This window comes from Zingiber officinale, chromosome 8A, assembly GCF_018446385.1.
Source record: "Zingiber officinale cultivar Zhangliang chromosome 8A, Zo_v1.1, whole genome shotgun sequence".
NCBI lineage: Eukaryota > Viridiplantae > Streptophyta > Magnoliopsida > Zingiberales > Zingiberaceae > Zingiber > Zingiber officinale.
The window spans coordinates 75,409,697-75,422,274 of NC_056000.1; the positions used below are offsets into that span (position 1 = coordinate 75,409,697).

General features: G+C 42.0%; 3 protein-coding genes across 3 annotated transcripts; 2 read left to right on the top strand and 1 right to left on the bottom strand.

The window, feature by feature from the left end:
* The first annotated feature begins 877 nt into the window (after positions 1-877).
* LOC122012708 (protein WUSCHEL-like) lies at positions 878-1,665 on the top strand. The gene is made up of 2 exons (XM_042569337.1): positions 878-1,458; positions 1,537-1,665. The coding sequence occupies exon 1, from the start codon at positions 912-914 to the stop codon at positions 1,335-1,337; it is 426 nt and encodes a 141-aa protein (XP_042425271.1). The 5' UTR covers positions 878-911; the 3' UTR covers positions 1,338-1,458; positions 1,537-1,665.
* Positions 1,666-2,942: 1,277 nt separating this feature from the next.
* Positions 2,943-5,787, top strand: LOC122009584 (bax inhibitor 1-like). The gene is made up of 6 exons (XM_042565790.1): positions 2,943-3,128; positions 3,329-3,472; positions 3,558-3,649; positions 4,969-5,155; positions 5,249-5,404; positions 5,486-5,787. The coding sequence occupies exons 1-6, from the start codon at positions 3,021-3,023 to the stop codon at positions 5,540-5,542; spliced, it is 744 nt and encodes a 247-aa protein (XP_042421724.1). The 5' UTR covers positions 2,943-3,020; the 3' UTR covers positions 5,543-5,787.
* A 1,117-nt stretch (positions 5,788-6,904) lies between these two features.
* LOC122009585 (leucine-rich repeat receptor-like tyrosine-protein kinase PXC3) lies at positions 6,905-10,615 on the bottom strand. Its single transcript, XM_042565791.1, has 2 exons — positions 7,757-10,615; positions 6,905-7,643 (listed from the first exon to the last, which is right to left on the bottom strand). The coding sequence occupies exons 1-2, from the start codon at positions 10,101-10,103 to the stop codon at positions 7,318-7,320; spliced, it is 2,673 nt and encodes an 890-aa protein (XP_042421725.1). The 5' UTR covers positions 10,104-10,615; the 3' UTR covers positions 6,905-7,317.
* Between the last annotated feature and the right edge of the window lie 1,963 nt (positions 10,616-12,578).

Genomic DNA, 12,578 nt, shown 5'->3' on the forward strand with positions numbered 1-12,578 from the left:
ACTTCACTCTCAAGTCACATCCCTTTTTTTCGAAACTCACTGCTGCCTCCCTGCACCATTATTGTACACACTTTCTGACTTTTCGATATTCCATTAATTATATTCACTGGAAGAAAATTAAATGTGCATATATATATATATAATAATAATATAAATTAGTGAACTTAAGAAGAAAAATGACTCACCAAATCCATCTCTCATATTCACAATCACTCAAACTTGTTATCACAATACTCACAATTACAATAATTACTCATACAAGAGTACTCCATCTGATTTCAAGATTGATGAAGTATATATGAATGAATATATAATCAAAAACAAGGAAACCCTGCTGGTACAGATGTCGAGGAAAGACAGAATCACACGCATGGAATATGGAAGTAAGTAAGGAAGCTAATTAATTAAACCCATTGGATAATCGAAATACCCGGCAACTATAACTACAGTGGTAGCAGCCCCTCCTAGTCAATGCCCCAATCATAATGATACGTTCCCGAGAGACATCGGCCATTGTAGCAGTCACAGCTCCATTCGATCACTGTTCCTCATTGAACCTTCTCACTAGCTTCTACGCACATATTTACGTATCCACAGTCCCCTACTTTCTTCTCCATCTTCTTTCTCTCTTTCCCATTTCATTCCTTCATTCTCCTCGATATCAAACAAAATACGCAAATGTAATTCTCTCTCTTTCTCTTCTCTGTGTTTGCTTCCATCAGCTGTAATGATTGTGTTTGCCGTAGCCTTGTACTCTCTCCCTGCCCACCCTCTCCTGCCTGTCGCCTTCAGTCCCTCTCTAAAAGATATCCTCCTGACACTCCCTATCTCTCTCCGCCTACAAATACCCTCGCTTCCCTTCACCACCACCATTGTCGATCGACATCCCTCGCCTCTCCTCTACTCCCTCCATGGATTCCAATTCTCACCACCACCACCACCACAGCAACAACAACAACAGCATGCAGCAGCATGGTCAGCAACAGGAGGAGGGAAGTGGCGGGAATGGCAAGGCTGGTGGCGGGTTCCTCTGCAGGCAGTCGAGCACGCGCTGGATCCCTACCAGCGACCAGATCCGCATCCTTCGGGATCTCTACTACAACAGCGGCCTCCGCTCGCCCAACGCCGACCAGATCCAGCGCATCTCCGCTCGCCTCCGGCAGTACGGGAAGATCGAGGGCAAGAACGTCTTCTACTGGTTCCAGAACCATAAGGCGCGCGAGCGACAGAAGAAGAGGCTCACCATGGACTTAGCCGCCACCGCCGCCGCCGCCTCCTCTAACGACGCCTGCACCAAGACTAGTATGGCGTTTTTTTCAATCGTTTCGTTTTGCTGATCGTTGTTAATTGCTGTTGGATGGTGCAGGCTTTCCTACTAACAGGATGTGCTGCATCGCCGGGCAGAGTGCGGACGACGGCGGTTTCGATGCTGCCCTGTTCGCCGAGCCCAACTTCAAAGTAATCCATGCGCGCAGCAGAATTCTGATTCCATTGCAATGATCATGTTTTGACGTCTTGCAGTGCTTCTATGAACAGGATCACTGCGTGCCGGGAAGAGTACCGGCGGGGAGCGCAAGTCCGCCCCCGCCTCCGACGACGACGACGTGGATGCATCACTGGCACGCTAACGCTGAGATGTCGGCGCGCGACATCGAGACCCTGCAGCTGTTCCCCATCAGCACGCTGAAAGAGGTGGAGGAGGAGGAGGAGGAGCAAGAGCAGGAAGCAGGGCAGGGAGTCGAGAACTACTACTACTACGCGTCGAACGGAAAGATCAACGGCGGCCAATGCCTCATTCCCGGCATGCACTGCTACAGTAGTAACCCTTCCGGCGGCCACCAGCCACAGGAGCCGCCGCATCTCTACGACCTCAACGGCGCGGCGGTGGATTCGTTGGAGCTGACGCTCAACTCCTACGGCGCCGAGAATCCTGCTGCAGACAACTGATGATCGATTCCATTCCACGCTAGCTACAATTAACCAATATAATCACCTCGTGCATGGATTTAGATGATTAACCGGCTGTAAATCGTCGCAGTGGACTCGATTAATACCATTACGACTGCGGCTTTAATTATTCTGTTGATCTGAACAGTTTGGGCTGCTGCTCCTCCTTTTTTTTTTCTGGCTGATGCGTGTACGAAGGATGTGGGCGTTTCTTGTTTGTGAGCCCGCCGAGTACGCCACGCGCGCACAGTGGCGCGAGGGCGGACGTACTTGTCGGAGGGATCTTCCTCGAGATTGGAGAAGATTCGCAGCGCGACGTCGCAGCGGATGGCCGGATAATTAATTATGAAGCTCCTTCCTTGTTCAGGGGAGCTGCATGCGCAGCTAGCTAGCTACCGCGCGCAGTTGAAAGAGAAGTTTTTTTTATTTTTCCTTTTTCCGGAAATTTGCGTTGCCGCCTCGCTGCTGCCTAGCTAAACCTAGCTAGCAAATCCACGCCGGAAACGGCAGCAGAAATCTTGGACTGTAACCGAGCTTTGACTCTCTCGAGCATGCTGTTTGAAACTCAGAGATGCAAATGTCTGCTGTTTCTTCCTGATCAAAGGGTTTAGACGACGTGTTTGTTTGGTTTGATCGGCGTAAATAATTATCATTAGATATTATTAAATCGGTTGAATGAGAAAAATATAATTAAGATATAATTGAATCGGTTAAATTTATGCGGAAATTTCGAGGGGCCCGCCTCTTCAAATTCATCGATTCCATTGGTCTAACCGCGTCATCGATCGTAACAAAAGTCAACAGACGGAAACACGTGACGAAACTTCCTCCACCGCCATGCTCTCTTACGATCTGACGGTGTAGCTTCTCCGGGACCCGGTCAATTCGTGATCCAACGGCGTGAGTTGATTGATCGAGCGGTCGAACGAACCCCCGAGACGCTCCCAGAAGAAACCAACGTTTAATCATGGCGTATAAAGGCCGAAGGGAGAACACGCCTTCTCTCCTCACCCGGAGACTTCGATCTGTTTGTTTTCCTTGTTCGCCGAGAGAGAGATAGAGGAGAGAGAGAGATGGATGCGTTCTTCCAATCCCGATCTCAGTCCCATGGCGGATGGACTCGGAATTCCTTCAAAAATTTCGGTCAGATCCCTTCGAATGTTCAAAATCATATGATGCTGGTACGGATCGACGCCTTTTCCCCTCTTTGTCCCCCTTATTTGATAGTTGTCTTAAAGATCGGTTGTGTGTCTTTCGATATCAAATTAATTTGGTGATTTTCCCTTTTGTTCCCCCCTTTTCTTGTTTCCTAGGGTTTGCTCTAGTTCTTGTTGGAAATTATGATCTGTTGTCTGACTTCTCGATTGGGGTTGTGATCCAGGTTTACTTGACGCTATGTTGCGCGCTCGCGGCATCAGCGGTTGGAGCTTATCTCCACATTTTGATGAACGTTGGTGGATTTTTGACGATGTTGGGTTGCTTTGGTAGCATCATGGGTCTGCTTTCCATGCCTCCATATGAAGAGGTGAGCTCTTCTTCGTGATCTTCTGAAGAGAAGATAAAAATGTTTTTTTTATCCCCTTTTGTTCATCTGTTCTTTCTTGCAACAGAAGAAGAGGTTTGGGCTTCTGATGGCCGCATCTGCTTTCGAGGGGGCTTCCATTGGCCCTTTGATTGAGCTTGCCATTGAGTTCGACTCCAGGTACTGTTTTTTATTTGTTAGTGTATGTAGCCTGATTATTATTTTTTTTTTTCCTTTCAAGAAATCCTTTGCTTTGTATGCAGCAAGTTTACTTATATCTGATAAGTTGCTAGACCCGCTCAAGATATCTGATTAGTTGTAAATTATGTGAGTTGTATAAGTTGCTACATGTTAAATAATGGGTAAAGACATTCAAATGGAGTGTCCTTGGTGATTGCATTTGTCTCTCATATAAGTTTTGATGATGACCCAAGATATGCAACGACCTAGCTTTCTCCTACCAGAGAAGAAACAAAAACAATGTTAGCATGATTCTACGCAGTCAGTCACTCATATTAGCGCCTTTGAAATTTGTGTATTCATGTTTAAGTCAACATAAAACTTCTTGTGAAATAAGCATAATGTGAAATAGATATAATCAGTGGAATAACTGCTAAAGGTACATTGATGGCATTTTCTCTAAATATGGATTCAACTCATGCAAGTACACTTGACAATGGCTCTTAGAGATGAAATTAGCTAGTAACATTGGTAGCCATGTCTTCAAATGAGAACATGAAAGCTCTGATGGCTCTTAGAGATCTAGCAGTCTAGCTTTTTCTTCTCCTTAGTGAATAAACAAAAATGTATCACCTTTATTCTAGAAGGAAGAACAATTGTGGAGGAGATAGGGATGGTGATGTTTAAAGCGGATTTGAATTTTGAAATATTAATGGATAAATTTACATGTTTCTTAGTTTGATTACCTTTTCATGATGTTATTAGCGTAGCTGCATGTATTGTTCAATTTAGGCCTCAAACTATGACACTAGTATATTTTGAACAATTTCAAAAATAAATCTATTTTACTGATGGAGCATTGAAGTGCAATGATGAGTTTGCATTTTAAAAACTTCTCCCGGACTCATTTTGTTTTATGCTCTGGACATTTAGTCATGATACAGATCAGGTTTTGTTGTATAGACAACCTTGTATTGTACTGTGTATAGAGCTCCACTCATGGAAAGACTCTCTGCTCCGTGTTAAGCATAGAAAAGGGGTATTAATTAGATGGCAAACTTAATGTGTCAATTATGGTGGGAGGTTCTTCTGGGTTCACATCAAGCATGTAATACTCATTTATATTCCTTTCCTTCCCCTTCCCCTTCCTAGTTATCTATACTTTTAACAATTTAGCGAGCAATCTGGCTGTCTAAAATCTTTCAATCCCTAAAGCAGCTATGGAGGTCAAAGTTGCATTAGTTGTGTTGCATTATTTTTTTGGCCCATTTCAGCGTTGGGTTATTACATACATTACTGATGGCTGATATTTGTTGCAGCATACTTGTCACAGCCTTTGTAGGGACCGCCATCGCATTTGCATGTTTCTCAGGAGCTGCCCTTCTCGCCAAGAGGAGAGAATATCTTTACTTGGGTGGATTGCTGTCTTCTGGCCTTTCCATCCTCATATGGTTGCAGTTCGCTAGTTCCATCTTTGGTCAATCTTCTGCTGGGTTGAAGATCGAGGTAAGCTTTACTTTTCAGTTAAAAACAAGTGAATTGTGGAAGTCCTTCACCACGTGTTTGACCTATTTAATTTAAATTTCATCTTCTTTTCAGCTTTACCTTGGACTGTTAGTTTTCATCGGATACATGATATATGACACCCAAGAGATTTTGGAGAGAGCCTATCATGGAGAGATGGACTACGTGAAACATGCGCTTACCCTCTTTACAGATTTTCTTGCTGTTTTTGTCCGTATTCTCGTCATCATGGTAAGCTGAGCTTTGATAAGTTGCTTGAGTTTTGTGGAGATTTCTTTTTAATTTTTTATTTAAAAATATTTTTTCGTACAGATAAAAAATTCATCCGAGAAATCTGAGGACAAAAGGAGGAAGAAGAAATCTCGATAACTGAACCTTCAAACTCGTTTGGTGGCCACCAACCATCACCTAATATGTTAGTTATGCAGTACTTGTGTGCATCTTTCTTCTCAGACTGCCAAACGTCTGTGTTCGTCAAGACACTTATTTCAAGCTATATTTGTGTGTGAACTTTGCTGGTAAATAAGCGTTGCATCTGTGTTAATTGACATAAGTGTTGTAGATAAATGTTCTCTTCCATTTAGTAGAAAAAGAGAAGATCGATCCCCTATCAATGTTTTAATAAAGACTAACATAACTTAAACTTTTTTTCTATATAACTTGAATACTTCGATGGAATACTTTGATGGACCTGCTACTATTAATATAATAACTCTGTCAGCACCATATAGGCTCCTCATTACCTCAGGAATGCAATAAACACATGAAGAGAGGTTTAGAAACTCGCATCTATATAGAGATGGGATGTAAAGAACACATTTTTAAAGATGTTTGGTAGTATTCATTGGGAACAGTAGTGTTACATCTTGAATCTTGAAATGTATAAAAGATATTATTAGGCAGTTGTTCTAGATGTTCATTATAGCGAAATACACCCTTTGATAAATTTAAAATTATAGTGCGCAACTTGACAACCGTCCTGATAAATTTATTTTAAGATAAAGATGATAAAGGAATGGCATACCTTCTTACCTGTTTATTCCCGGAAGAAATGCAACGTGATTGATTATAAGATTAAAAAGATAAAATTGTCATCAACGGTCTTTTGAAGGAGATAAATTATGAAAATCATTTGTTTTATAGTAATTTTCTAATAGCGAGAACATGATGATTATTGATTCACATGGAAATTGTGTGGCAACAATAATTTTTGTACCAAAAGGTCAAACAAGTGCATTTGAGTGTGTCTGGATATGCCTTTTAGACAACATCTGGTCCACATTCTTATCCCATTCCTGAAAGCATAATAAAGTGGAAACAATGCCAACCCACACTTTCCATTCTCCCTTCCTTTTCTATTTATTTGGACTTCAAACCCAAATTCCTTCTAAGATGAACAGGTAATTGAACTTCAAATCAAGGGTGCTAAGGTTTCAACCATTATTTCAATATCTTGCCATCATTTTAATGCAAGATGTCAATAATGGATTGAAAATTAAAAGATAAAAGAGATGAAGCAAAGCAAAAAGACATTATGATGCTGAATATTATTGAGATGCTGAATATTATTGAGTTTTAAGAATTTATCAAAATGATAATGGGATTTAAAACTACACTTCAAACTTGACTTGTATCAGTATCTCATTATCTTCTTGATTAGAAATAATAATCTAATCACGATTTTCATTGCCTTAAACTAATGAGTATATCATTAGCTAAAGCCTAGAATTATGAACCAAACAGTTTCATGTGACATTGAAGACAAGTAGCTTTACGGGGCTTTTAACATTAATATGACAACACAATGACAAGATCAGCTAGCGCTCACAAAAGCATGTCTGAGTTCACTACCGTAATGCTCAGTAAGCTGTTAAATATAGTAGCTAATGCACAGAAAGGTGTATCGGAAACAGCTTGAGGGAGGCCATTAAATGGCATTTCAAATCAAGTGAAACTCGCTCTTAAGCACCAACAGAACATCATTCAAACTTACTACTTTTCTCTTATCTTGGCAATCAAAGTGACGATCGTAAATACTGCTTCATAGAAGTGATATTTGGCATGTTCAATGATCATTCTGGCTATGCTCCAAATGCTTTGTATCTCTGTAGCACACAGTGGAAGAGCAGCTATCGAAACATCTTCTAGTAATCTTTTGATTCGAGCAGCATCTCAATTACCTTTTGCATCTTTGGCCGATTTGCCGGTGTCTTATCAGTGCAGAGCATCGCGATCTTTAAAACTGCTAGCATTTGTTTCCTCCAAGCAAATGAGTATGTACTGAGTCTTGCATCCATAATTTGTTCTGGGGTCTCACCTCGCTCAGATGCACTATGAACCCATTTGACCAGATCAATGCCCTCGCCGAAGATCTCATCAACCGGTAACTTGGATGTTAAGATCTCAAGCAACACCACTCCGAAACTATAAACATTTCCAGATACAGTAACTTGCATCGTATAGGCGTATTCTGATAAAAAAAAAAGGAAGAAACAAAACAAATGCAACAATGCATCAGTTCCATGCAATTGTACCAAGCGATGAACAAGAAGTAAAAAGAAAAGAACGTATTTCTTAAGTTACCAGGAGGTATGTAACCAAAGGATCCTGCCAATGCACTGATGCTCGCAGTTCCTTTCAACGGGTCCAAAAGCATCGCTATCTCAATCTCCCTGATCAATGGATTAAAATGTGAATCGAGAAGTATGTTACTCGAAGAAATATCCAAATGAATAACCGCAACATGGTGAAGAAAAGCTAATCCTTCAGCAACTCCAACTGCAATAAAAAACCTTCTAGGCCAGTTGGGCTCATATTCAGATTCCGCTGTATCATGAAGAAGATTCGCTAATGTTCCGTTCGGCATATGATGATGAAGCAGGAGTGCAACGTCCTCGTAGATGACATAGCCAATAGGCCGCATCAAATTGGCATGACAGAGGTTTCCGAACCTCTCGAGCTCTCTGATCATTTTGTTCTGATGGTGTGTCACAGTTTTGTCTACAGATTTCAGCATACTCACCGAAACTACTAGCCCCGAAGGCATGACAGCTTTGTACATAGTGCTGAACGTGCCACTGCTGACCTTGTTCGAATCATCCAGCGTTGCTTTGACTATACTCACAAAGTCTATCGCTTGTTGCAAACTCTCGACAAACACATTTCCAGCTGCTATCTCTGGATGAGTCATAACTATATCTCCTGCAACTTTATTTGCCTTGGCATCCATCTCTTGTTTCTCTCTTAACATAAAGAAGCCCACAACAACTGATACCGTAACGAAGACAGTTAAACCGGAACCAACTACAGCAAGTATTACCTTGTACGAAACCTTGTGGCGATCTGAAGTATAGTCTGAACCAAACAGAGTTCCACAATCTGAAGTCAGCGGATCGCCACATAGCCTTTCATTTCCTTGGAAGCTTGACTGAGGACTCTTCTGAAAGGGTCCAAAAAGTGGTATTTGGCCACTTAACTGGTTGTTTGAGAAATTGACCTCAATTAAACTTAGCATACCTTTGAGATCTGTCGGAATGTATCCAGAAAGTTGATTGTTGGACACATCCAAAGCCACTAGCTTATCGAGTTTACCCAGTTCCCGAGGAACTTGCCCTTGGAGATGATTGAAGCTGATATTGAGAGCAATTTGCAAGTTTTTGATCTTACCAATCTCAGGCGGGATGACACCAGAGATATAATTACTCCCAATCTGTAGCTCAAGCAGCCTGTTACAATTTCCAATCCCTTGAGGGATCTCCCCACTGATGAAGTTGTGATCCAGATGCAAGAATTGCAATCTCGACGTGTCGCAAAGGTCCTCAGGCAAGCTTCCATTGAATTGGTTGTAGCTGAGATCAAGTTTGCTAAGGTTCCTGCACCTCAGCATCGACCTGGGAAATTTGCCCCCAAGGTTGTTACCGGAGACGATGAATTCTTGAAGGCTCTTGAGCTCCCCAAGCTCATCAGGAACAGTCCCAGTAAAACCATTATAGGCCAAGTTTAAAAGAGTGAGATTCAAGCATTGTGCAAACTCTGGAGCAATCTCACCAGAGAGATGATTGTCGTCAGCCTCGAAGTATGTAAGGCTACTCATATTGCCGATCGAAACAGGAATGCTCCCGATGAGATTGTTATTCCCAACACGAAAATTCGAGAGATGTTTACAGTTGCCAATCGACTCAGGGAGGCTGCTGTTCAATCTGTTCATTGTCAGCACCAACACTTCCAAGGTTCCTGACCGGAAGATGTTGTCGGGAATCCCTCCTTCGAGTTGATTGGAATGCAGATTGAGAACTTTCAGTTGGGAGATCAAGCCCAGACGTTCGGGAATAACACCAACAAAGCTATTCTCATAGGCCGAGAGCACCCTCAGATCGCCGAGATCGCCCACCCATCCGGGAAGGGAACCACTGAGCTTGTTCCCAGAAAGAAGCAGATCCTGCAATCTCTCTAGGTTTCTCAGATCATCAGGCACTTCACCCGAAAGCAAATTATTTGAAAGGTTCAATGATCTGAGGTTAATTAGACTGCCAATTGAAGGGGGAATCGAGCCCTCAAACTTGTTCATGGACAGATCAAGGAACTCGAGCGCCTGCAACTTCCCGATAGCCCAAGGAATGGGTCCGCGGAGCATGTTGCTCGAAAGGTCCAAGAACTTGAGAGATGTTAGCTTGGAAACGAGAAAGATGTTACCTTGGAGGTTGCGGTGGGGCAGCTCGAGCTCCTCGACGGAGCCGTTGTCACCGCTGCACACGACGCCGCGCCACGAGCAGTAGTCGGAACTGCCGGAGTCCCAACCCGCAGAGGGAAGCTCCTTCTGGAGGCCCGCCATGGTGGCCTCGTCGGCTAACCGCGCGGCGGTGCTCAAAAAGCCGGTTAGCGCGAGGTGAGCGAGCACAAGAAGGGAGAAGACGCGACCGCAGCTTGCCATTGGCAACGTATGGAGCACAAGATCTACCAAGCTTTGATTTTTTTTTTTTTTGTTGTCGTTGTTGTTCCAGAAATTCAAGCACAAGAACAGTGTGTCTCTTTCCCTTTCAATCCAAGCAAAAAAGGAAGGATCTGATGGGTTAAGCCTCCTCGAGCTGAACCTAAATCCATCGCAGCAAGGGCGCACACCTCCATCGCTTACAGAATCCTCACCACAGTGGTGAGTGGCGGAAGAACAAACAAGAACTCTCTGACAAGTTGTGCAGTAAAAGTTGTGGTCTTGTGGAGACACAGGGAAGGGGACCGGAGAGAGAGAGAGAAACAGAATGGAGGTCGGAGTTGAAGTATCGAGTGTGGCGGAGGAGGAGGAGGAAGCGGCCTCGGATCACAAGGCTCTCGTGTTCATCTGGTGCGTGAGTTGGTAAGGAAGCAGCAGAAGACTGACCCTGCTCTGCTGCTCCTGCTGCTGCTGTTGACGACAAGACCTCCTTCTCAGCCCAGGTCGCTTTTGATTCTCTCTCTCTTACTTTACTCTCCTTTCTCATATATATTATAATAATATTATACACAGTTTTGAGGGTTAAAAAAACAAGTGAAGTATTTTTTTTAATATATAATTTTGAGGGTCAAAGAAAGGTGAAGTATTTTTTAAAATTAATTTAAATATTTGAAATATAATTTATCTATCATATAAATTTAAAACTTAATTTATACATATTTAAAATATTCATTCTTATTATTAGAATTCGGGATTAAATTGATATATTTTGAATAAAGTCATGGGTTGGTGGAGTTTTTTTCTAACACTGTATGATCTTATCATATTATAATAAGTTTTTCATTTTATAACTAATTAGGTACCCTGGATCATGGAGATTTTATTTTGGAAACTAAGATAGGTTAAGGATGAAGTGATAGAGGTTTTTTAATGGATAATCAAGGGATTATAGAGTGTTGTAATTAAAGAATGTTTATATATTTTTACAATGATATGATATTGTCTATTTTGGATCTAAGTTCTCATGAATTTACTATTGAGCTATATCCAAAATGTCTTATACCAATGAAGATATCATACATTCCTTTTAAATCATGATCTTTCTCAAATTTTTTCAATATGAGACTTTAATTATATCCTAACAATGCTCCCCTAAAATAAAGAACCATTATTACTCTCATGGTCTGGGCCTTTCCGTGAGTATCCCGTCACTCTTGACTTGCTCCCAGCCTCTCGCCAGTATTCGATCACCTTGACCTACTTCGGTCTCTCCATGAATATTTGGTCACCCTGACTTGCTCCGGATCTCTCCGTAAGTATCAGGACATCCTGATTTACTTCGGGTTTCTCCGCGAGTATCCGATTACCTTGATCTACTCTGGACTTCCCCGTGAACATCCGATCACCCTGACCTGCTCCAGACCTCCCCGTAAGAATCCGGATCGGGTTATTCTTGACCTGCTTCGGGTCTCCTCGCGAGCATCCTATCACCCTGACCTGCTCGAGCCTTTCGGAACTTCATTCAAGGCCACCTCACATGACATCTGATCTGGACTATAGCTCTGATACCATTTGTTGTGACCAAAGAATGTTCACATATCTCCACAATGACATGATAGAGTCCAAGAGTAAAACCATGAGGGTTTAGACGCAAAGTGGACAATATCATGCATCCTTTTTAAACCCATGATCTTCCCCAAAATTTTCTAATGTGGGACTTTAATTGTATCCTAACATTGAGAATTTTTCCTCCTATAAAAAATGGCCTAAAAATGCTAGATGTCTAGATGAGTCTCTATTAGAGTTTCTGATTTACTTAAATGGTCAATAGAAAACTTTTATGAAGTCGGTCATTCCAAAGTTAGTTGGTTCAGAAAAATTGAATACATTATGTCAATTTAAATTAAAAAAGTGTGATAGATGATCTTGTTCGGAAGTTGAGCAAACAAAGGGGTCGATAGTGTAGCTAGAATATTGACAGAGGAGAAACTTCGGGCTGGGAGCTACAAATTTACGCATACCATAGACAGAGCCAGGGGTCCCTGGTGCAGATACTCCGATACTCAAATCAGAATAGTATCCAAGTGAAAATGGAGAAAAAGATGAACAATAAAACAATATAATTTGAGTGTCTTTAGATGCGTCCGCCTACCTGACCAATTGAGAGGATCCTTTTTTATATCGTCTCTCTAACCTCTGTAATAATGAGACGATAGAGAATATCTGGTATCATAATATATTGTATTGAGTATGTATGTAGTCCGTCCTTCGGCAGAGGAAGGTTCAATTACGTGTATATGCCAGAATAAGAGAATATTCTTTGGTGAGTAGATGTTATTTTCTGACAAGTTGTTACAATTTCCTGACAATGTTGTCTCTTAGAAGAGATGTGATCGGCTCTAGGTTCGGGCGGATGCATGCTGAGAGACTTTCACAAGAGAAGTGGGGAAATAAGTTCCGTATGTCCAACCGACTCTA

Coding starts and splice junctions, on each gene's coding strand:
- LOC122012708 (XM_042569337.1), top strand. CDS start 912: ATGGATTCCAATTCTCACCACCACCACCACCACAGCAACAACAACAAC.
- LOC122009584 (XM_042565790.1), top strand. CDS start 3,021: ATGGATGCGTTCTTCCAATCCCGATCTCAGTCCCATGGCGGATGGACT. Junction 3,129..3,328: donor TTCAAAATCATATGATGCTG/GTACGGATCGAC, acceptor GTTGTGATCCAG/GTTTACTTGACGCTATGTTG. Junction 5,156..5,248: donor CTGCTGGGTTGAAGATCGAG/GTAAGCTTTACT, acceptor TCTTCTTTTCAG/CTTTACCTTGGACTGTTAGT.
- LOC122009585 (XM_042565791.1), bottom strand. CDS start 10,103: ATGGCAAGCTGCGGTCGCGTCTTCTCCCTTCTTGTGCTCGCTCACCTC. Junction 7,644..7,756: donor CTTTGGTTACATACCTCCTG/GTAACTTAAGAA, acceptor TTTTTTTATCAG/AATACGCCTATACGATGCAA.